Source organism: Colias philodice, chromosome 20, assembly GCF_061535455.1.
Source record: "Colias philodice isolate Cphi_HAF_F1 chromosome 20, ilColPhil1 Martin Lab GWU primary, whole genome shotgun sequence".
In the NCBI taxonomy this organism is placed as follows: Eukaryota; Metazoa; Arthropoda; class Insecta; order Lepidoptera; family Pieridae; genus Colias; species Colias philodice.
This window is the reverse complement of record NC_143105.1, coordinates 3,408,428-3,434,067: the sequence shown is the minus strand read 5'-3', so window position 1 is coordinate 3,434,067 and position 25,640 is coordinate 3,408,428. Positions and strand designations below refer to the sequence as shown.

At 38.9% G+C, this 25,640-nt stretch overlaps 1 protein-coding gene and 1 long non-coding RNA gene across 7 annotated transcripts in view; one reads left to right on the top strand and one right to left on the bottom strand.

Annotated features, from left to right (window-relative positions):
* The window catches only part of LOC149479341 (uncharacterized), a 381,306-nt gene that overhangs the window by 321,446 nt on the left and 34,220 nt on the right, over positions 1-25,640 (bottom strand). The window lies entirely within an intron of this gene.
* Positions 1-25,640, top strand: part of pyd (zonula occludens-like protein polychaetoid) — a 100,610-nt gene that overhangs the window by 73,288 nt on the left and 1,682 nt on the right. For 4 of the 6 annotated variants that reach the window (XM_089707906.1, XM_089707908.1, XM_089707910.1 and 1 more), the window contains 24 exons: positions 650-825; positions 1,022-1,209; positions 1,479-1,748; positions 2,054-2,236; positions 2,388-2,454; positions 3,396-3,546; positions 3,754-3,886; positions 4,269-4,412; positions 4,808-4,980; positions 5,247-5,418; positions 5,822-6,038; positions 6,447-6,627; positions 12,005-12,226; positions 12,729-12,873; positions 13,802-13,902; positions 14,417-14,551; positions 14,908-15,020; positions 15,438-15,557; positions 15,943-16,032; positions 19,169-19,286; positions 19,780-19,944; positions 20,332-20,413; positions 20,931-21,006; positions 21,970-24,416. In XM_089707906.1, the coding sequence (XP_089564032.1) occupies positions 650-825; positions 1,022-1,209; positions 1,479-1,748; positions 2,054-2,236; positions 2,388-2,454; positions 3,396-3,546; positions 3,754-3,886; positions 4,269-4,412; positions 4,808-4,980; positions 5,247-5,418; positions 5,822-6,038; positions 6,447-6,627; positions 12,005-12,226; positions 12,729-12,873; positions 13,802-13,902; positions 14,417-14,551; positions 14,908-15,020; positions 15,438-15,557; positions 15,943-16,032; positions 19,169-19,286; positions 19,780-19,944; positions 20,332-20,413; positions 20,931-21,006; positions 21,970-24,416 (5,869 nt within the window). Of the gene's footprint in view, positions 1-649; positions 826-1,021; positions 1,210-1,478; positions 1,749-2,053; positions 2,237-2,387; positions 2,455-3,395; positions 3,547-3,753; positions 3,887-4,268; positions 4,413-4,807; positions 4,981-5,246; positions 5,419-5,821; positions 6,039-6,446; positions 6,628-12,004; positions 12,227-12,728; positions 12,874-13,801; positions 13,903-14,416; positions 14,552-14,907; positions 15,021-15,437; positions 15,558-15,942; positions 16,033-19,168; positions 19,287-19,779; positions 19,945-20,331; positions 20,414-20,930; positions 21,007-21,969; positions 24,417-24,714; positions 24,796-25,640 lie in introns of all 6 variants that reach the window. The other 2 variants (XR_016317206.1, XM_089707907.1) reach the window with 2 other exon arrangements.

The window sequence follows — 25,640 nt, the reverse complement described above, 5'->3', positions numbered from 1 at the left end:
AACTTTAGCACCTATTATAATATTATGTATTAGATTAATTTATTAACACAGGATGTGCACAGCTGTCCTATATGTTCATGTATCACGTTTCGTAGCATTACTATCTAGAAAGCTTACTAGATTAACTTCTTATACATCCATTCTTGGTAATTTGATATCTGGTTCATACAAAAACAACCGTGACAAGATTTTGATGGCTCTCAATCATAATTTGTCGTACCCGTTTGTCGCTCTTTCACGCCTAAATGATCGGATTTTGATGAAATTTAGTTCCGATCTACGATGTTATTGTTATTCGATGAATATTTAGCTTCGAAGTTTCATATAATAAAGGATATGATATATCACGCAATAAGCACGCAATATATGTATAGATCGGTGCTTATTTCTTTTTAATTCGGGACAATTGCAGGCGCGGTTTGTTAATAGTTTTTTTTTTAGTATTCATAGGGTTGAAACTTGAAACATATTTTACCTACATACCGTAATCATGACGATACGAATTCGATTTTATTTTACACTTTCCCTTATTATGAATCCTTTTGATGCTCTTAAATTTAGTTCTTGTAACTATATTTTTCTTGCTACTTACAGTCACGCAAATTATTTCAATTTTTCAAGTATTAACCTAATTTTCCTTTTTTTTCAGACGGCAGAACGTAATTCCGGCTGGGAAACACACAGGGTGCGCTTAAACAGAGTGCCAAGTTATGGGTTCGGTATCGCGGTGTCGGGGGGTCGGGATAACCCCCATTTCGCGAGTGGCGACCCCTCCATCGCCGTGTCTGATGTTCTGAGGGGGGGACCCGCGGAAGACAAATTACAGTAAGTTTTGATTTTAAATGCGAATACATCCTGAAATAAAAGAAAATGCGAATTAAGTAAATGCGATTTAATAAGTCGGATGAAGGTCTGACGTTTCAAAGACTTTACATTGAGCATTGTCAAGGGCAGATAATATACAAGTTTAAAGAAATGCGACTGCATTTAAAATATATAACAAATGTTTCCTTTCCTACAGAGTAAACGACAGAATAGTATCCGTGAACGGGGTCCCACTAGAAAACGTTGAATACGCGAGAGCAGTGCAAGTGTTAAGGGAATCAGGGGCCACAGTGTCGCTGGTTGTGAGACGCCGGGCCCCCGCGCCGCCCCCCACCGCACCAACCACCATAAAACTCGCTCTGTCTAGGAACGGGAAGAAGGAAGGTTTGTAACAAAATGTACAAAAAACAATGTTGTGTGTGTTTGTAAAAGATATGTCTTCAAAAGTCCTTAGTCCAGTTACAGGTGTATCTTTAGTATTATCCTTTTCAGATGATGCATTTACCTTGAACAAATCACTTGCTGATTCCGGTTGATTTTAAAATTTAATTAAAACCTTCTTGTTCTGTTAGCATTCATATAATTAAATTAACTTGTTACACATTTCAGCCGAGTCTCTTAGACTACATTTTTATAAGATTCCTTTTTTCCAGATTTCGGAATAGTACTAGGATGCAAAATATACGTCAAAGAATTGACAATGCGCGCGAGAGAACAATTAAACCAAGCAGGGCAGGGCCTCTGTGAGGGAGACGTGATTTCTCGTATAAATAATACACCAGTGACTGACGCAATGACGCTAAAGGAAGCGAAAAAGTTAATAGACTCGTGTAAAGATCGATTAAATTTGGTGGTCACGAGGGAACTAATTAGAGAAGAAACAGTCAGTAATGGCAACTATCAGAATAATTACAGTAGTTTAGGTAAGTGTCGTCAAATTAAATTACATTGTTTACTATTGAGCAGTGACATATATTTCCATATTTAGAAGATTCTATATTTATTTATAAATTAATAAATTTTAGCAACTACTTGTTTAAATAGCACTATATATATTTTTTGCTATCATCAAATCGACATGTTTATTTTATACAATTCAAATATATCATCAGACAAAAAGCTGGGCGTCATCAACAGAATGAGATCCGAAAAGTTACCATGATAGTGCTCTATTACAAATGGCTCAAGTACGCTGAGATTGATGATAAATAACAAATTTTATTCGCAGAAGCAACACCAATAAACTCATACCCGAACAATAGTGGGGAATCATTATCCTCCCCATACTCCAGCAGTGGCCAGAACTTATACGTAGCGGCGCCGGTGCGAGGTGCTGAGAACAATAGACGAGGTCCCATGTCTTTGGAAGGTCATGACCAACCACCACGGCCACCTCCTCCTAGAAATGATGGTAAACATAACCTAATAATACTCGAAAAACACTTAAACTTCCTAATATTAGGAAAAATAATTACTCTGCAATATGTATCAAGTATGAACATAAAATTTTTACAGATGCAAATTTAATTTAATTTAATGTTAATCGACTTATTTATTTTTAGATTACTATAGCAGTCGAAGACAGTTGTATGAAGAAGATGGCATGACTAATCAAAGGAATAAACCACCGTTAGTACTTTTACCTTATAGTTTATGTATATCGTCCTAATGGTCAGTTAGACAAATATCATTTCATATATTTGGAGGAAGGAAGGTGGAATTCCTCCATCGAAAAAGGGAGGATCCTCGACCAGTCTACTCGACTGGCCGGCCGTGAAGGCCCCGATGGATGATGTCGGAAAGTTGTATATATAGCTCTGTAGCGAAAACATTTCGCTTGCGCGATTCAGAGCGAGGTGTCGCTACAGGACTCCCCTCCGAGACCGGAGGTCGTAGTACGAGTTGCCTCGCCAGTGCCAGGTATGTTCCAGTGAGTCGGAACAGGAAGCCGCTAGTTCACAGTGAGTCGGAACTGAGTGCGGTGATGCTGCGTGTAATGCTCCAGTGAGTCGGAGTGTGCAGTGAGGGTGGCTGTGGAGCTGACCAAGCATGTGCGATCGCACATGGTAGTGGACAGGACTCCATTTGAAGCCGAGTGCGCTGGCTGGCGGGCGGTGATCGTAGGCGGGGAAGGGATAGGTGGGCATGGACATCATGGATGGACAGAAGGAGTTGTGAACTGTCAGGGGTCACCACTGTGGAGGAAGGAAGGTGGTATTCCTCCATCGAAAAAGGGAGGATCCTCGACCAGTCTACTCGACTGGCCGGCCGTGAAGGCCCCGATGGATGATGTCGGAAAGTTGTATATATAGCTCTGTAGCGAAAACATTTCGCTTGCGCGATTCAGAGCGAGGTGTCGCTACAATATTATTAGACTTTTGGTGATAAGTACTAAAAGCAACAAAATAAAAATATTTCTAACTTATTTTTTTAAATATATCACCCAGGGTTCCACACTTGGCCCACTTTTATTCATAATCTATACAAATGGCAAACTACTTCCTATCACCCAAAACTAATCAAATATCATTTCCCAATTTATAATTAAACCAAATTTTATTATGTTTTAGAAGCGAGCCGCGGCTTATAAGTTTCCAGAAGGAGGGGTCTGTGGGTTTACGGCTCTGTGGTGGAAATCGTTCAGGCGTGTTTGTATCGGGCGTGCAACCAGCTAGCCCTGCTGCGTTGCAAGGACTTACTCCTGCTGATAAAATACTCAAGGTAATATTAACATAACTAATTTCTGGATAGAACTTGATCTAAAATTTTTAAATCTAATTAAATTCTATTTTAATGCATAATTCATGAAAAAGCAAATATTTATATTATAAATTGTGTTGATCGGTAGAGGCGGCTTTCTAGATTACCCAAGCCTCTTTCCAGTTAGCTCTATCCATTGATTAAAGTATAATAAAACAATTCTTCCAGGTAAATGACATGGAAATGAAAGGAGTAACAAGGGAGGAAGCAGTACTATTTCTACTGAGTTTGCAAGAACGAATCGATCTCATCGTACAACACTCGCCTGAAGAATACAACGCAGTGGTTAGCGGTCAAATGCGTAAGTATTTAATAATAGTCCTATGTCTGAAAAATTCTTATACACAAGGTCGTGAAAGTCCACATTAGATATTAAGTTATGTTAATAGGTACTTGTTGAAAGAATAGTAATATTTGTTCTTAGAATTGAAATCTTTTATTTGATATGAAAGCCCAGTCTATAAAGAATTGGAAAATTTGCTTTATGTCAATACATGAAAGCAATTTTACCAATTCTTTATAGAATGTTTCAATAAACAGTTCATCATGTTTCAAGTCGTTGTTAAACGTATAGAATAACGCATAGAAATATTACGAAACTTCAATATTTCATAAATATTGTTTACTGTACTACATAGCTTAAAAAAAAAACAAATATTAAAAGAATAATTATTTTACTACAGCGGGCGACTCATTCCACATAAAGACGCACTTCCACTACACGGAGCCAACGGACGGCGAGATGTCATTCCGCTGCGGTGACGTGTTCCACGTGGTGGATACGCTGCATAATGGTACCGTGGGCGCGTGGCAGGTGTTCCGGATAGGTTGGTATCGCTTTTGGTGGACTGAGTGGCTTTAATAGGGTAGCTATCGAGTGTCGTGGTATTCAGAAATAATTTTAAAATGAAGAAAATAATACATTTTCCAATTTCATTATTTAGGAGGATAGTAGGAGTGTCTTCCTATATAATGGAATGGGTATTGAAGTAGATATTTCGATCTCACTTTTAATAATACATAGATCTTAGCCACCAATTTATTTTCACCACATTTTTTAATTATGCCATCCAATCCTATCCTGTCCTAAAATGAATTTGTTGTAATTGATTTCATGAATGAAAATAAAAATTATTCAGTAAAAAATGTGTTTAATGACCTCTAATCTTTATCCTTAAAAGGAATATGCAATATATTAATTCTTGCTTACTCTTATTTTCAGGACGCAACAACCAAGAGGTTCAAAAAGGCACTATTCCGAACAAAGCTCGTGCAGAAGAACTAGCTACAGCTCAATTTAACGCCACTAAAAAGGAAATGTCAGGAAACGATGGGAAACATAACTTCTTTAGGAGGAGAAGATCTACACACCGGAGGAGTAAGAGTTTAGGAAAGGTACATGTTCTTAATACTTAGTTAATTAATTGAAGTAACTTTTGGATTGGGAGTGGATGTTGAAATTAATGGAAAAACAAAGAATAAATGCCATTATAATTTGTAAACATTTTGAATAATATATAGGGTTGGGAAAGTTTCTTCTTATGGTTTTTAAAATAATAAAACAATCCATTCCGGTTTTTTAGCTATTCCTAAATGTTAAAACTTATTGCTTTAATTCCCTATTTCCTACCCCTATTACAACAGTAAAATAATATTTCCAGGAACACTGGGACGAGGTAGTGCTATCGGACAGTATAAGCAAGTTCCCGGCATATGAGCGAGTAGTGCTCAAGCAACCCGGTTTCGTCCGTCCTGTGATTATTCTGGGAGCAGCAGCAGATATAGCTAGGGAACGACTGCTCAGTGAAAATCCGGATAAATTCGCTTCTCCTAGTAAGTATTGGACTTTTATTTTAGGTTTAGAATGTCTTACTTATTGTTCAGTTCAGTTGGCTGATAGTCAGCAATTTCACAAGTTTATTAAATAATTTTGTACAGGGATAACTGAGCTAAGCTGCTCTTGTCACAAATAACCTGTTAGCAGAAATTGTGGATTTTAATCACTACTGAATACTTTAAAAGATAGTTCGATTAAGATTCCAGTCATCGATAATTGATTTTTCATGCAATAGCGGAAGACTTTAACTACAATTAATTATGTATCATGTTTAAATCATTCAAATGTATATTTATCAATATCTTTGTGCACACCAATTTTGCCAAAGTTTTAATGTCTGAAAAGTGCAGTACAACGTTTTTGAAAAATTTAATTCTTATTATTATTTACTATTTTCAGAAATGGACAACACCCTAGAGGACAATAAGACAAAATCTTCCGGTATCATCCGTTTATCCAGCATCCGCGCCATCATGGAGAGGGGGAAACACGCATTATTAGATATTACACCAAATGCCGTGGACAGACTTAACTATGCGCAGTTTTATCCAATTGTTATATTCTTGAAAGCGGATAATAAGCATATTATTAAGTCTCTGAGATCTGGATTGCCGAAGTAAGTTCTTTGTGGTAATGATTTGTGGTAAGGTTGAATCTGATAATGATGTTGATATAATATAATGATTGTACCAAAAGCATATTATGTACATTGTGTTAATTATAACGTTGTTGATGGTGATGAATGTAATGTTGAATCTGATAATGATGTTGATATAATATAATGATTGTACCAAAAGCATATTATGTACATTGTGTTAATTATAGCGTTGTTGATGGTGATGAATGTAATTTTGAATCTGATACTGAAGACGATAGTGATGATTATGAATGTAAGGTTGAATCTGATAATGAAGATAATAGTTATGTTGATGAATGTAATGAGGATTGTAATAGCGATGATGAATATGATGATTGTGACGTTGATGATGATATTCTTGCTAAAAACAGTGACAATTAACCACAGATCAGCGCACAAATCATCAAAGAAGCTGCTAGAACAGTGCCAGCACATGGAGCGCGTGTGGGGCCACGTGTTCACGCACACGATCGCGCTGAGCGACGCGAGCGCGGCCACGTGGTACCACAAGCTGTGCGACCTGCTGCACCGCACGCAGCAGCAGCAGCTCTGGGTGTCCGAGACTAAGGTGAGTGTTCCACGTGGTACCACAAGCTGTGCGACCTGCTGCACCGCACGCAGCAGCAGCAGCTCTGGGTGTCCGAGACTAAGGTGAGTGTTCCACGTGGTACCACAAGCTGTGCGACCTGCTGCACCGCACGCAGCAGCAGCAGCTCTGGGTGTCCGAGACTAAGGTGAGTGTTCCACGTGGTACCACAAGCTGTGCGACCTGCTGCACCGCACGCAGCAGCAGCAGCTCTGGGTGTCCGAGACTAAGGTGAGTGTTCCACGTGGTACCACAAGCTGTGCGACCTGCTGCACCGCACGCAGCAGCAGCAGCTCTGGGTGTCCGAGACTAAGGTGAGTGTTCCACGTGGTACCACAAGCTGTGCGACCTGCTGCACCGCACGCAGCAGCAGCAGCTCTGGGTGTCCGAGACTAAGGTGAGTGTTCCACGTGGTACCACAAGCTGTGCGACCTGCTGCACCGCACGCAGCAGCAGCAGCTCTGGGTGTCCGAGACTAAGGTGAGTGTTCCACGTGGTACCACAAGCTGTGCGACCTGCTGCACCGCACGCAGCAGCAGCAGCTCTGGGTGTCCGAGACTAAGGTGAGTGTTCCACGTGGTACCACAAGCTGTGCGACCTGCTGCACCGCACGCAGCAGCAGCAGCTCTGGGTGTCCGAGACTAAGGTGAGTGTTCCACGTGGTACCACAAGCTGTGCGACCTGCTGCACCGCACGCAGCAGCAGCAGCTCTGGGTGTCCGAGACTAAGGTGAGTGTTCCACGTGGTACCACAAGCTGTGCGACCTGCTGGACCGCACGCAGCAGCAGCAGCTCTGGGTGTCCGAGACTAAGGTGAGTGTTCCACGTGGTACCACAAGCTGTGCGACCTGCTGCACCGCACGCAGCAGCAGCAGCTCTGGGTGTCCGAGACTAAGGTGAGTGTTCCACGTGGTACCACAAGCTGTGCGACCTGCTGCACCGACCGCAGCAGCAGCAGCTCTGGGTGTCCGAGACTAAGGTGAGTGTTCCACGTGGTACCACAAGCTGTGCGACCTGCTGCACCGCACGCAGCAGCAGCAGCTCTGGGTGTCCGAGACTAAGGTGAGTGTTCCACGTGGTACCACAAGCTGTGCGACCTGCTGCACCGCACGCAGCAGCAGCAGCTCTGGGTGTCCGAGACTAAGGTGAGTGTTCCACGTGGTACCACAAGCTGTGCGACCTGCTGCACCGCACGCAGCAGCAGCAGCTCTGGGTGTCCGAGACTAAGGTGAGTGTTCCACGTGGTACCACAAGCTGTGCGACCTGCTGCACCGCACGCAGCAGCAGCAGCTCTGGGTGTCCGAGACTAAGGTGAGTGTTCCACGTGGTACCACAAGCTGTGCGACCTGCTGCACCGCACGCAGCAGCAGCAGCTCTGGGTGTCCGAGACTAAGGTGAGTGTTCCACGTGGTACCACAAGCTGTGCGACCTGCTGCACCGCACGCAGCAGCAGCAGCTCTGGGTGTCCGAGACTAAGGTGAGTGTTCCACGTGGTACCACAAGCTGTGCGACCTGCTGCACCGCACGCAGCAGCAGCAGCTCTGGGTGTCCGAGACTAAGGTGAGTGTTCCACGTGGTACCACAAGCTGTGCGACCTGCTGCACCGCACGCAGCAGCAGCAGCTCTGGGTGTCCGAGACTAAGGTGAGTGTTCCACGTGGTACCACAAGCTGTGCGACCTGCTGCACCGCACGCAGCAGCAGCAGCTCTGGGTGTCCGAGACTAAGGTGAGTGTTCCACGTGGTACCACAAGCTGTGCGACCTGCTGCACCGCACGCAGCAGCAGCAGCTCTGGGTGTCCGAGACTAAGGTGAGTGTTCCACGTGGTACCACAAGCTGTGCGACCTGCTGCACCGCACGCAGCAGCAGCAGCTCTGGGTGTCCGAGACTAAGGTGAGTGTTCCACGTGGTACCACAAGCTGTGCGACCTGCTGCACCGCACGCAGCAGCAGCAGCTCTGGGTGTCCGAGACTAAGGTGAGTGTTCCACGTGGTACCACAAGCTGTGCGACCTGCTGCACCGCACGCAGCAGCAGCAGCTCTGGGTGTCCGAGACTAAGGTGAGTGTTCCACGTGGTACCACAAGCTGTGCGACCTGCTGCACCGCACGCAGCAGCAGCAGCTCTGGGTGTCCGAGACTAAGGTGAGTGTTCCACGTGGTACCACAAGCTGTGCGACCTGCTGCACCGCACGCAGCAGCAGCAGCTCTGGGTGTCCGAGACTAAGGTGAGTGTTCCACGTGGTACCACAAGCTGTGCGACCTGCTGCACCGCACGCAGCAGCAGCAGCTCTGGGTGTCCGAGACTAAGGTGAGTGTTCCACGTGGTACCACAAGCTGTGCGACCTGCTGCACCGCACGCAGCAGCAGCAGCTCTGGGTGTCCGAGACTAAGGTGAGTGTTCCACGTGGTACCACAAGCTGTGCGACCTGCTGCACCGCACGCAGCAGCAGCAGCTCTGGGTGTCCGAGACTAAGGTGAGTGTTCCACGTGGTACCACAAGCTGTGCGACCTGCTGCACCGCACGCAGCAGCAGCAGCTCTGGGTGTCCGAGACTAAGGTGAGTGTTCCACGTGGTACCACAAGCTGTGCGACCTGCTGCACCGCACGCAGCAGCAGCAGCTCTGGGTGTCCGAGACTAAGGTGAGTGTTCCACGTGGTACCACAAGCTGTGCGACCTGCTGCACCGCACGCAGCAGCAGCAGCTCTGGGTGTCCGAGACTAAGGTGAGTGTTCCACGTGGTACCACAAGCTGTGCGACCTGCTGCACCGCACGCAGCAGCAGCAGCTCTGGGTGTCCGAGACTAAGGTGAGTGTTTATACAAGGTGACTGGTAAGACGTCAGACGAATTTTGACAGGAGCTTCTACTCATGAAACTGAACAACTTTTGTTCTACAACTTTGCTGAATTCGTAGAAAAAAATTTGGACTTTGTATGGAAATCGGTCAGCTGATTAGCGAAGTTTCCTTACAAAGTCCAATATTTTTTTTACGAATTCAGCAAAGTTGTAGAACAAAAGTTGTTCAGTTTCATGAGTAGAAGCTCCTGTCTAAATTCGTCTAATGTCTTACCTTTCACCCTGTATAGGTATAAACAGTAGAGGATTGGAGATTTTAGGTGATAGAGAGAACAGGTATCAAGAAAGATGCAGGTTCAAATCCCGTCTTAGGATAGAAATTTTGATATTTTTTTAGAAATTCAAATATGTATTTATGAGCATTTGAATGATAACGAGAAATTAAACAATAATTTGATTTTTTTCTTGAGCTATACATCAAACAGCTTTAAATTATCTTTTGCTGTTATTTTATTTTTGATAAAGTTAACTTCTTATTGAATATGAAATCTATACAATATACATGCAGCATAATTTATTCTATCATTTCATTTCTTAAGTTTAATATTCATGTTGGTGGTTGATGGTTTATTTATTTATTGGTATTTCATTATCATATTTATTTACATGAGCAATACTGTGTACGTGTCTATCTGTTATTTAATGTTTTTATTTCGTTTATACATCAACAGAATGTCTTTACATGAAGATGGTTGCTTAAGAAGGGTGCATTTGGTAAAATGTATGTGCTATAGGATAATTGTAACTTGGAAGGAATTTGGACGCATTTGTTTAAAGACGAATTCTGAAGGAAATTAATACCAATTTATGTTTCTTATCTAAAAAAAATCACATATTCCTTCTGCTATTATCTCAATAACTTTATCCTTTTCAAACCACAATATAATTACTTTAACGATACCCTTATTTTCTCTTAATAAAAATCAAAGAAAGTGTAATGAAGGGAAAACCATTACCACATTTAGAATTTCCACCAGCAACTATGTCCTCCAAATTTTTTCTATCAATCGTCGCATTATTAACCAATTTCTTTCTGTTATCTTTCGGTGTAGCACGTTGAAATGGTGTCGGACATATACTTCCCAATACCTCCCTCACCTTACCCCGCCTTCTACCCAATTTCCTATCCTCTCAAATACTATCCTCAATCTCCACAACCAATCCGTTCACCAAACATCTTTTCACCAGACACTAACACCACTAAACGTCACGAGCTGTATGACGCTAACAGAAATCATGTAGTTCCGTATTATTATTCAGAAACATTAACGCCATGCATGCCCAATAACATGTATAACATGCCTAATACTAACCCTAACTTGAATAGGAATAGACATACAATAAGCTATCCATATGTCGAAAGGCAATACCAAAGATCAAAGAACACAAGATTACAAAACCCTAACATAAGCCCTGAACTGTCTCAAATGTTCAAGAAGAATAACTCATCGCAAACATTCAGGCCATATAGTGTTTTAGAAACTTCGTCAAAACTACCGAGCACGAAGATTCAAAGACCAACCTCAGTCCTTCCGGTGTCCGATCAGTTTAGACCGGCCTCAGCGTTTTTCCAAAATGCAGAAAAATCGAATGAGGTCCCAGAGTGGAAGGCACGTCTACAGAAAGAAACACCTAAGCCGGTTCTAGAAAGGCCAGTACGACAGATCTGCAGAATACCGAATTGTAAATGTAATCAGAATCCATTTATTTATTCGGGGAGAGTGAGCGAGTCACGCACCTTGCCCACAATTTCTCCAAGGTCATTAAGTAAGACGAAGAATTTGTCACTTCCGACATTAAAATTAGACGAAATAGACAAAGATGACGATAAGATTGAGGTAGAAAGAGACATATCAATAAGTAAACCGATTTCTGAACAACATTTAGGGTACGTGTAAAAGGTGTTGGATACACGTTTGTGGAGTTACCAGTACTAATAAGGCAAATCTGGTTAATTTTGTATATAGTGCTTGTACATAATAACTAAGGGTTTTCTACTCGCTTCTTATTGTGCTTATCCATTAACTATCTTTTGGCTTCATATTGTAACTATTCCTAATCATAAATGTAGATATCCCTTTTATCATTTCACCCCCTTGTCTTCCATTAATGCTCTCTTCATTTATTTTTAGACATGTGTATATTTTTGTTGCTATTGATTTAGTCCCCGATTTGAGTTTTGAATTTTTAGTTTGTAATATACCCATAAACACAGTGTTATATACCACGTTTGATTAAAAAAATCAACATTCAAATAAAATAATACATAATACATACAACTAAAATTGAATAAACGAATGTTGCAATAACTTTGCATGTTGATTTTTAGTGTGAACCAATGCATTAATCATTCACAGACGCTAAACGATTTTAGTATCTGTACCTTTTGTACAATCATTCATTTGTCTTGTCTTATCACCCCATTCCATACCCACCCTCGACGCTGAACCACGAAATGGCGGGAACATTGGCTGATCAAAATGGCGGCTGCAAATATACGTCACAGCGCCCGGAGCCGTTGTCAGACGACTTCTTATTCTCAATGTCGTCGAGCACAGAGAATAGATTGTCGTACGCGTCTAGTCCTGAGAGCGATTTGGAAGTGAGTCCTCCGGCGCCGAGACTCGTGAAGTCCTCGTCAGACCCGTCTATAGCGACCACACAAGATAATATGGACCGGGATGAAGACATGAATCACATGACAGACGCCGTTCCACCGCCTTATACGGTTGGTACAAACATTAATTGTCCTTGTTTGCTTTTCATAGAGAATGGATTGGGCATTCATTTTTTCTAACTATAAAACAAAACTGTGTTAAACTTGAAAATCGATAAGCTGTTACTTATTTTCTTTTATTCCAGGTTTTTAATATCAGTGGTCAATCCATCCTCCATAATCCATGCTTCATTCTCTGTTATTAACATTTTCATATTTAATTGTTCACATGGTTATGTCAAGTTAATTCATTTGGGAACATCTATGAACATACTTATATTTGAGACCGACAACGTGTTATATTTTTCTATTAACTTTTCTAGTTTCTTGGACATTAAAAAACTGTACCTACTGTAAATGGTTCATAACTGATACTTATTTCAATAATGTTATTAGTGACCTTTGACCTAATCTTAAAAATATAAGCGTTGTCGTTCTTAAATTTCGAAAAACTCCACTCTTAAACTTGACTACAGAAACTTATTCCGACCACTAAATTCACCACACATTTCAGCAAAGTGGCTATGACAGTAAATACGGGTTCGCGTCCAATACCAACGGAACGACGAACGGCAACCACAACTTGCCCGCGAGCGAGGTGCCGTACCAGGGCAACCCGATGTCGCAGTCACCGCCACACTCGCCTTTATATGGGACTGGTATGTGCTAGAGATGTTTGTGTTGGGGAAATATAGGATAAAAACAAATTAATAATATTTTGGGGAAAACGTAACAATTTCTTCCAGAGTCGAAAAAACAAATTAATGAAAAAATTCATTTTGGGGGTATAACGTTACAATTTCTTCCAGAGTAGACAAGATGATTTTAAATTTACAGGAACACATTTCCGATGTCATGACAAAGTAATTCGAGACAATGTGAAATTTTGTAGTTATGGCAATTAAAAAATTACTATAGATTGTTAATTTTATGGTTTTTAATCGTCTCTAATTTTTAAAGTACGTGACCTAGTAACTTTTTTATTTTTCTGATAACTGTAATGACCGCCTAGCATCTGTGTCCAGCCTTCCTAGTCAAGTGGCTTTCTGTAGATAACTACAGCCTACGTCAATCTCATACATTCGTAGTCTATTCTATTGAACGCTACGCTAACAGAAAGCCACTTGACTAGGGAGGCAGATCGACATCATTTACGGGACATCCTATATATAAATTAAAACTGAAGTCATATGCAATTATTCTGTATTTTTAACCCAGAAAGCTGTATTAACTATACTTTTATGACAATAAAAGTAAATATGTTTTTCCTGTAAACAATATTAACTATACTTTTTTTGACTATAAAAGAGTTTCTGTACGAAATATATTACTTACTAGCGGTCCGCCCCGGCTTCGCCCGTGGCACCTACATGTTTAAACAATCCTATCTCTCAAGTTGGATCGAACTGCACATGATGTGCGAATTTTATTATAGTCGGTTAAGTGGTTTAGGAGTCCATTGAGGACAAACATTGTGACACGAGATTTATATATATTAAGATAATAATTACATTTGCAGTCCGTGTGCTATTTTTGACCATAAAAGCATTTCAATACGAAATAAACTCCCAACAATAACGTGTGTAGTCCCGGAGCTGCCCCCGCGGCAGGTGTCGGCGGCGCGTCCGGCGGGCGGCGTGCTGCTCCCCGCGCCGCCCTCGCGCCCGCCGCTCCGACACAACCCCAACGTGAGTATACTAATACTAGCTGCGCCCCACGGTTTCACCCGCGTGCCTCCGCTCCTGTTGGTCTTAACGTCAAAATCTTAAAAAATATAAATTTATAACGAATAGAAAAAATTTGATCGTGAAGCGGGACTCCAGCCCGCATCCTTTCCATCCCGCCTCGTGATAGAATTTTTTTTATTGAAGTGAAACTTCTTTATCGGGGTTGGAAAAAAATATTGTGTAAAATTTTTTCGTTACGCGTGACATTTTTCCGTTACGCGCCATCTTTTTCTTATCCCTGCCACGCATGATTCGATGTATTTCTGTAAAGTTGCATACAGTAAATTATTTTTTGAAAAATAAGGTCATAAAGAAGTTTCACTTCTTACGTGTGTACACTAGTACACGCACACATTTTTTTTTCTTTTTAATTTATATTTATAAAGCATTTGAAAAATATCGATTTCAAAATCTGCATGAATTTATACAGCCTGTATAAATTCATGCAGATACCCAAAATAACCTCTTTTTTTAGGGCCGTCCAAGTGCCCAAGAGCGTTTATTCGGTCCCAAAGACAGCAATGGCGAAGAAACAGCTACTTATACCGCGAGACCTACTAGTATGGTCATACAGCCTACACAGGGCTCTCTGGACAGGCATAGACAACAGGTATACTCCCAATATCATTAAAAAAATAAAAATGTATAAGTTATTTAACAACTTAGTTACAAAATAATACATTATTTTGAATTTGTGTGTGTTTCTGGTGCCTAAACCAAACGAGAAAATCATTATTTAGTATCAAATAATGTTTTTTTCTTTATCACCCATATTTAATTTCAATCATCCCTTCTCTTTAATGGACCGTAACAATTTCTTTAAAAGTTTATAAATGTGTATAAAATAGCTGACTCGAAGGACCATTGGAAGATTGCTATATTAAATAATCTTAATTGACAACGAGCAAAACTATTGTGCTATTTTTTATTTATTTATTTGTTTTCATATAATAATTTGTTTAACAGCAAACTTCATACGACGGCACATCATACGACTACAGCGCGAACCAAAACAACAGTATGGGAACTTGTCGACTGCCCCCCAATGCACCTGACGATCTTAAAGTTGCGCCTTCTATGTAAGTTATAACTATTTATCTTTTACATTGTTATATTATAATTATAATTTCTTCTCATTTCGTTGTGATAGTACTGAATTTTTATTTTTATTTATCAAAAGATAATTTTGTTCAAGAAATGAGTCTTTCAATTTTTGACACTGGAAAAATGGAGCAAATAATCATGGACTAACTATATTTGAATACTTATAATTTTTTGTAAAAATTAATATACATTAAAATGTTATTTTTTTGTGAATAGTTTTTCTACTATAATATAGATAGACAATTCTTGCCTTTAGCTGAGTTTTTTTGTACATTTTACGGGTTTTTACACGATCTCATTATTCCAATCAAATATTACTAATGCCACAGACTAATAATAATATACTACGTATACAACTAATGCCTATAATTAAAAAAAAAACTTGAATTTAGCAAAATGGAGCCCCCACCACCACCGAACCCGACCGCGATGGCCACTCAGAGTCCGCAAAGGAATTCCAACTCGCACGAACACAACTCTTTAGATTACCGCCCACCTGATAATACTTATAGGTAAATATTTTATTGTTTAAATTACTTTTAGTACTTAATTGGTTTATAATATTTTTAAGTTTTAGAAATGTAAATATAGTAAATTTCATCATGCACATAGAATAATTATCATCTATTAATAACTTAATTAATATTAACAACCACTTCTCTCATTTCTCATTAATATAGGTAATTAAAAACGCTGATAAGTCATCTAAAGCACTTAAAAATACTGTAAAATATTTTTACAGTTTTTGTATTATTCTTCAGTTTAAAATTTAATCATACAGTTAAATAAAATAAATATGGTTTGCCGATAATAATAATCGACTTGTACATTTTTTCTCTCACACCTGGCATTATGATTTAACAAAATGTCCATACATTAAAACTAAAAAAACCACAGTAGGGGTGTGGCGGAGGGCTACCGGCGCACTGCGCACGCGCGCGGGCCCTCGCTGCCCAACGTCGCTACTAACGACCATAACAATTACAGGTATATACCTCATTTTTTTGTACAAAAATATGCTTAAATATAACTAAATAAGCTAGTTGGATATGGATATAAATTTATTTATTTACTAGCTGTGCCCGCGACTTCGTCCGCGTGGAATAGTGACTGCATAGTAGTTACTAATTAACACACAATTATTGAGTAAACACGTACTACCATAAACAACTAAATTATAAGTACTTACAGATTATTTTACAGTTAAGAAATAAAATAAATATTAACACAAAATAACTGTTAGTAAAATTTATTACTAAACTGAGCTAAAAAAACTTAGGTACAAAAGAGTTCAAAATTTCCAGGGTATGGCTATCCTCCCGCTCCCATATCCTTCTACTTTCACAGACTTTCAACTTTTCCCTTTCACCCCTAGTAAATGGCAGAACCGATTTTGATGTAAACCATGTCTAATTGTACCTATATGTACACGTCATATCCTTTCGTTTGGTGCTCCATTTGGATTATTTATCCCCACTATATCACCCCTAAGGTGCCCTATATGTAATAAACAGATGAACCGATTTTGATAAAACATGACTAATTGTAATTCAGACGTCAATTGATATGCCGCTTGAGTATATTATTTGACCACATTCGATTATTCATTCCCACTTTTACCGCTATAATCCAATAAATGGATGAACCGATTTTGATTAAATACCTAGATGCCTCATTATACTTCTCACGTCATGTCATGCCCTTTCATTTGATATGCCACTGTCAAATATACCCAATTTGACAAAATTCATTTTTTTATTCCCACTTTTATTCCTATATCCAATAAATGGATGAACCAATTTTGATAAAATATGTCTTATTGTACTTTACACGTCATGTCTTTCATTAGATACGTCACTTGAGTATATTTCATAAAATTCATTTATTTATTCCTACTTTTACCCCTATATAAAATAAATGGATGAACCGATTTTGATAAAATTTGACTAATTGTTTCTGACAGGTCGTCTATTTTCATTAGATACCTATATCACTTGGGTATAACTGACAACATTCATTTTTTCCATTCCCACTTTTACCCCTATATATAATAAATGGAATAGCGGACGTAACACCCCTCTTTTTGCGTTGGGGGTTAAAAATATAATACCTACGACATAATTTATAAATAAATAAAAAAATAAATAAAAATAAAAAATAAAATTCATTTATTTCAGACCACATAGCCCATATAATATTAGTAACATTTTATTCTAGTGTTAGTACATATTACAATTACCTATTACCTACATACATTTTTTACTAATTTAGGTATTTACCACCCTCTGGGGCCCCAGGCACACGCACTTGTGCTTGAACCCAGTGCCCCAGAAGGGGACTGTCCAACTTGTGACTGAGCACGTTCAGGATGGTGTTGGGACTCCCACGAGTACGGAACATCAGCGAAGCGATGCGGCGCCGTATCACTGTGTGAAAGCCGTCTGTGTGCGCATGCGCAAACATCGCAGATGCACTACAGTAGCGCGGGAGCCCCACCAGCACCCTGAACGCGTTATTATATTGTACTCGGAGAGCGTTGATGGCCCGCTGCGTGTAGTTGACCCACAAATTGCAGGTGTAGAGCGTTTGGCAGTATGCTTTAAATAGGGTGATCTTAACGTCTAAACTACACCTCGCAAATCTGCGTGCCAACATGTTACAGCGGACCGCCATCGCCCTCCTTTCTCTTTCAATATCCCTATCGTCTTTTAAATCCTCGGTGACCACATGGCCGAGGTATTTAAACTCGGTCACTCTTCGAAGAGCGACACCGTTAATTTAAAAGACATTTTATGTAGAAAATTTACCTAGAAGTAACCATAATGCTATTTGTGCAGGTTTTAGACTTATGAGCAAAAATCGAAATAGAGGTCCTTTGATCCCCCTACTACCCCCTCAGCTAAACCCCCCCCCCCCACCCCACGGTACTTTCGATATGATCATCTGGACATGTCAAGGAATAACTTTAGCGTATAATTTACGTAATAAAGTTATTCATGTAAGTTATTCATGTATAGAATGCCTTAGCAAATGTTCGCCGTGATTACTTAAATGGTCATAACTTTTTTATTTATGAACCGATTGACATAAAATAAACACTAAATGTTAAGTGAAGCTTACCACAATATATTAGTGAAAACCGCATCTAAATCGGATAAGCCGTTTCTGAGATTAGCGTGCACGAACATACAGACAAACAGACAAACAGACAAAAATTTTTTTAACTACAGTTTTGGGTTCAGGATCGATTTAATAATAACACCTGCTAAGTTTTTTTTTATATTTTCATTGTACAGACATCACTTTTCTATGATTTTATTATATGTATTGATTTATTTATTTATAACACTTTATTGCACAAACAAAATTAGGACAAAAATAACATTAAATACAAAAGGAAGGCATAGTTTGTACAAAGGCGGCCTTATTGCTAAGCAGCAATCTCTACCAGGCAACCTGATGGGAAAGGAAATGTATGATGTTAATGGGATAGTGCAAAAAGAAGAGAAAAAAAAATAATGATAATAATTATACCTAAATTTAAGGATTATTAACATTTTTTGCTAATATCATGCCCTCAATAATTTTGTATATACAATTTATAATTATAACTTACAAACTAACACAATTTGTAATCATTGTAATATTTTACAGTAACAAGCTTGAATCCAGTTTTAATCCATTGGTACTTGAATTAAAATTTATGCTTATTTCATGTAATATTCACCCTCATACACGTGTTTTTTTTTCTTATTTTTTTCAGTATTTGTAAATATTAAATACGTTACAGTTTTAAAATCCCATTCGATTCCTCGATTAAGTATTTATTATTATTTATAAAACCTAAGAAAAAAAAAGCTAATTAAGTATGTAAATAAGCCACTATATCGTGTTCGTGTTGGTGGCTGCAAGTGCAATGTTATGAATTTAAAAAAGACGTGTGTCACTCGGGGACTGCCGCGGTAAAGCTATTGCATGTTATGCCTTCAAGCCACACCTCCGCGCCCGTCCCCGTGGGGAGCGTGAGGTTTTTTCGTTACGGAATTTCTCGATTCGGTCCCCGCGCTCAAGGCCCGCGATAGAAGCTATGCAATATCTTAATAAATAAATAAATCTCATATAGCGGGCGCAACAACTCAGTGGGCGGGGCGGACTACGCGCGCGCGCCGCCGTACAAGCCGGTGCCGCCGCCCAAACCCAAGCACTACCGCCCGCCTGATGCACATGCCAATAGGAACGGGGTAAGTTGGGGTATTTCTTTAAAATATATGGCTGTTTGTGTTATATAAACCAGTTTTTATAACGTTTAGAAAATTTAAAAATGGTAAGTAAAAGTAGGGTAGATAAATAAAAATAAGGTAAATTTCATATCATTTGCTTTTAGAAATACACTATTTTGATATAAGTATTACGTTTTTAAACTTGTGCGGTCAGTGTCTGAGCCAAGTAGAGTGAATTTATTGTACTTTTGAAGTATTTTGCACAAAATATTAACAACAACACGAGTTAATTACATATTATTAAAAAAAAACTCAATATGTCGTGTAGTTTCATTAGGGAAAACACCACATGCATAGCTGTTGTACTTACCTTTAAAATTATGAATACTTAACTGATGTTCATTCAATTTTACATGAAAAACAAAATTGTCAAGCACAACTAACTAAAGTTGTCATACAACTTATTAGAATCCCTTTTTTATTAATAATAATTAACTAACATCATATCAAACAGACAATAGACCCCGCCATGAGCATGCCCCGTGCCCCGGGCGCCCCCCCGCACTACTCGCACACACACTCGCACTCGCAGCCCGCGCACCCGCCGCACCCCGGACATCCTCACCCCGGACATCCCGGACATCCCGGACATCCTGGACACGCGCATAATTATCAACAGGTATGTAATTGTAATGTGTAGAGTAACTATTTAACTAACAATATGTATTATTGTTATTTTTGCACATATAAACCTACATATTATAAAAGTATGTGTTTTTTTAATCACAATTTTTTTATTTTACCCCATAAATAGATTTTATATAAGGTCATTCGATCTTTTAAGTATGGACTTTTTAATCCTGTGCAGTTACTTAATATTTGTCAATTTACTAATTTTTATACCATTCTTTTACGGAAAATATCCGCATAATTATTTTTTTTAATTAATTTTATAACAACTCATTAATATTAATATGAAATAAACAATAACCATGTTTAGATATCATAGATATACTTAGATATGTTTGCAAAAATAATATACAAGTTAATATTATAATCTCAACAGGGCATGTACGGCGGGCAGGCGCACGCGCAGGCGCCGTACCCGCACCGCGCCATCAACCTGCCGCACAACCCGCACCTCATCGGTACGTATACACACGAACAAACAAACACACACAACAGATATACATAGACAAAACACATTAACATACATACACATACACTAATACAGACATTAAATATATAAATATATACAAATAGATACAAACACATGCACACTGACATGCCCACATACACATACGCGTGTATACACACGAACACGCACATGCCGTACGTATTCATAAACACATGTATATATGTGTGGACATAGTAAACACACACACACGCACACACACAAGACATGATTAGTATTGTAAACGTGTAAAAATGTTTATCTGTTTTAATTTTTTTATTATAAATTAAAAATGATCCCTTTCGGCAAATAACGGTGTACCTCCTGGAGGAAAATGTAAATTGTAATTGCATTCCCCAAGTGTGTTAAAATAGATTTCTATGTTTTTAAGGTTATCAATTTCAATAATTGTCTACCTTACATTTACTTTTTTATTCCATCACTGAAGTTTTTGAGCCTTTTATTCTATAGTAATTTTTCCCATTAAATAGATTTAGCCGGCAGTCGAGAGCAACGGGGATCAGCGTTTGAACTCTATAGGAAGCCACAACACATGCACAATCTGAGGTAAAGCGCTTGTGTCGTACACAAATTGTATCAAATACTCCCTTTATAACCTCAAATATTTGCATGTATAGGAGACGTCAAGTAACTAGAACCTTTGAAGGATATATTTTGGCTGTTGTTATAGTCGTTACCATAGCAACCAATTTAGCAAGTCTTCGTATAGTGACTTCATTATTATATTTGAAAAGACGTAGCTAAGGTAGGTAAAGATATAGCAAAATGCTCAAAAGAAAAAGACGAACTTATGTTTCTTTCATTACAAAAGGCAATTGTGAATACGTTTAACTGCGTCTTTTTACATATACAACAATTATTTTACGTTTTTTATCTATGATGTATTTCCGTGTGAAGGGCGCCATGTTGGCTCTATTTATTTGGCGCCGCCTATAGCCAGTCGAATCTCGAGCCCCTGTACAATTTGCTCTAACATGCAAACACCGATCGCTTCACATACGACTAACACGTTGGGCCACCGTATTAGTATGGTATTGTATGTGGTTATACAAATCTATAAATATTATATATTTGTAACATAATATATCTCTGTCGGGGCGTACCAGATGTATTTGAATAACATGTAATTAGAGTATGTTAGACTTGGTTAACTTTGAACGATTTAGCAGTGCGTGTCTGCATTTTAGTGCAACTTGTTTGACGAAAGCATATTGAATTAAGTTGTCACTATTTATCCTGTCTTCGCGCTTTTCTTAAGTTCTATCTCCTACTATTTTAGTCTGAGCAAGTTTATATATCATAGATTGTTTGTTCGCTTATTTATGGCATTTATTTCAATATGCTGTTCATTATCTCAAAAATCATCTCTTAAATTTACCATTACCGTTCAGGACCATTCAGATTTTTCAATGTAAAGTTTGTTCTCTAAATTTTTGAACGTTGAAATGTCTGACACGTCCGTATATCCATCATGAGTAACTAAGAGGGTTTGGTTGTGGGTTTCCGCAGCTCATCCGATGCCATGAACTCCAGTGTGGAGCCGGACGAAACATTCTCGCCAAAAACTAAAAAGAAATTATCCAAAAAGCCGTCGTTCATAAAAAATGCCGTCCTTGATTTATTCCGTTCGAAAACGAAACAGAAAGTGTCTCGGCAGAAGTCACTGTGTGAAAGTGACTTGCAGCAGAGACAGATGCCCATGTTGAGACGAGAGAAGTCAGATTTAACCGATGTATCCATTCACATGAGAAATACACACATTCGAAATCAAATGTTACAACGAAGTAACTCTTCATGTGAAAAACCAATGTTGAAACCGATACTGAAAAGACAAAGTTCCTTTTGCGATGATAGAAATGGCTCCATTTGTACAGTTAGAGATTACGAAGCCAAACCAGTTGTAAAAGGCTTAAGACGACAAAACTCTATGTGTGAAATAGAAACCGAACCTAAAGTTACCCCTTTGTTGCGTAGACAGAATTCTCTCATAGAATATAATAGGAGAGGCATCTACGGACAAACATCAAGCTTTAATATGATAACCAAAATAGATCCGATTTACCAAAGACAACAACAAAATAAACACGAACCATTTTACCCAACCCAACCACTACCTCCCGAACCTGTATACCAAAGCAAAGAACACATAGTGTATGATCCTATACCTAAGCCTAAACGAACTTACTCCTCGCTGTATGATACTTCAAGTGAAAATCCATATGCGACTAGATCTGAAGTTTCAAATCAAAGCTTTGAAAGCCCGTATGGAAATCGCGATACAGTAGCTATGCCCTTGATTGATCCCTATGGCACGAGGGCTGAATGTATCAGAGAAAATCCATACGCGACTCGAAATGAAGTACTTGAAAATCCGTATGGTACTAGGCAGGATTTTCCTAGAAAACCTGAACCTCAATATAATGAATCACCTTACTCTAGCAAAGAGCAAATGTTGCGACAAAGAATGACTAATGAAAGTCCTTACGCAACTAAAGAAGACATGCTCAGGCAGAGATTCTCTGAATCACCGTATAATACCAAGGAAGAAATGTTAAAACAAAGAATGGATAACTCATATAATTCAAAAGAACCAATATACGGTAAAAGAACATACGAACCACCGCCCAGCACTTCTTGGTCAGACAGCACTTATGCAATTAGACCAGATAGACGGTTACATACACCTGTGAATTTTCCTGGACGCACGTCTCCCTTGACCAAATCTATGAGTGAACCTCCGTATGTAAGCAGAACAGAAATGTTGGCAAGAATTCAAACAGAATCGCCATACGCTACTCGTTCTGAAATCAAATCCAGTTGTTCTGAAACTAATTATGGCACACGAAATGACTTATTTGACATTCCGCAGCAAGTAAGACCAGCGTCAGCTGAGTGCACTTACGTTTCGAAACAAGAAATACTATCACAAAAGGCTGCACTACTAGCCAATAAAGAATCTACTTATAACAGTAAGTTAGAAGAGAAATTGGAAATAATAAAGCAAAGAAATTTGGCTAAAAAAGAAAAGATATATCAAACCAGATTAGAGGCTAATGACAGTGATTCAGTAAAAGGAAGAGAACCTATGTATGTATCAAAAAGAGAACTAAAAGACAGTGTTATATACGAATCAAGTCAGGAAACAAAGGAAGTAATACCGGTGACAGACCAAGACAGTGCAGGTAGTGCTAGAAGTAGTCCGTACGAGTTGAGTGATGCTAATCATTTATCGCGGAGAGAACCGGTGTATCAAACTAAAGCAGAAGCTTTGAATGGTAAAAGCGAAAAATTCCAAGAAATTGATTTTTCAAAATTGTACCTAACTGAATCAAAAACTGATGCAGAAAAGGAGAAAACAAAGAATTTGGAGGCAAATGTATTAAAAGGAGAAGCAGTATATGCTCCTCGATTGCATGGAAAAGCGGAACACATTTCTAATGCGCTTAAAATAACATCGTCTCCTATACCATACGAATCAACCACTTCAATGGAAACTCAATATGCATCGGAATGTAGCATGAATTTTGAAAATAAACCTCAAAGCACGCCGTATGCGTCGCAAGACTTACAGGAAAGAACGAAACCTAGTAGATCGGTAACATTCTGTGAGAAAATTGTCGAGAAAAGTGCTGAAAACAGCCAAGATACATCCGAAAACACCTCGAATAGTCGAAACGAAACTACTATAGTGAGCAATGATAACACGGTTGTAAAAGTAACAACTGAAACAGCGGAAACAGATGAGAAAACTGAGGTTATAGAGCCCGACGCACCGCACACAACGTGGGGTATATTTGACAGCGAAGGAGGCATATTAGAAGACAGGCACTGGGGCGTATCTCTGATAATACCCCCGAAAGCGATAGCTCCGGGGATCAAGCAAAAGATCTACTTTACGGTGTCTGACCCGCGATTGAGTCAGCGCGTAGGAGGACCTCCCATCGACATGGATAACGGTAAAGCTTTTGCAAAACGCACGCGTTACCGTAGATCATAGACTGCACTTACTAATTGGCATTAACGTTTGCGAATGGAATATGCGCGAATGGGGAATTTTGACACAATTACAGCAATGTGAAACTGTTTGCGTAGCGTAGATGCATGTGTGTGGCATGATATATGTATATTATAGCTACGGTTATTGGTATTAAATAATATAACGCACTTAACTTGTAAAATACACCTTAATGACGTTTGTATAGAGTTCATTATCATTACTAAACAGATCATTAACCCCGATTGAAATTTACGCAGTTTCTACCACACAATACACTCGTACTTAAAGATTGAGCAGAGACGGCGGCGGCCATGCTGCATCCACCAGACTGTCAAATCGTATGTTCAAACATATGTTTGAAATTTGTGCACTGTACATTTGTGAGAGTGTGGTAGCACCTTTCTGGTCTCATTTATCGTCTCTTGTTGTTTCGTTTTTGTCTTATTTCAAGCACTTTTCGTACGTGTGTGGTAGCACTATATCATTACTCATAAAATTTCGTTCTATTTTAAGTTTGTCTTTTATCAGACTCTCTACATTTCATATAAGTATGATAGCACCATGATATTTTGGTGGATCATCTCATACTGATTTGGTTTTATTTGAATTTGGCACTACTCCGATTTCATGTATCACCTCATTTTGTACTTATTTCTCAATTAAAATTTATCAAGCATACTTCATATACATATTATTATAGTCGTTTGTGTTACGCTTTGCATGTTGATTAACATTAATGTTGCGATTTGTGTTTGTGTGTTGAGTTTTTCCATTTTTCTTTTGTTCTTTTTAATTTCTACACCCTTTGATGAATTATTTTTTGCAGTGAAATCTAAAATGCACAGCGAAAGTCAAGCTTACTATTGACCTTGTATATTTTATTTACCTTTTTACTCACTGTTAAAAAATAATGAGCTTATCAAACATTTAATGTCTGTAATTTTTATTATATTTACTATATCTTTCTATTCTCACATATTTTGATCTGTGCATAAGATTTCACTTATAACATTATCTAATCTTATATACACTAAGGAATAAACGTATATCGTAACTAGTATAATGTAGCAGGCTCGTAGCGAAAATAAAGCACTCAAATTAATTAGAATTTTGGAGAGCGGTTTGCGTGGCATTATATCGTTACTTTATTAAATTATCGTCAAAACAGTGTCGCTATTATTTA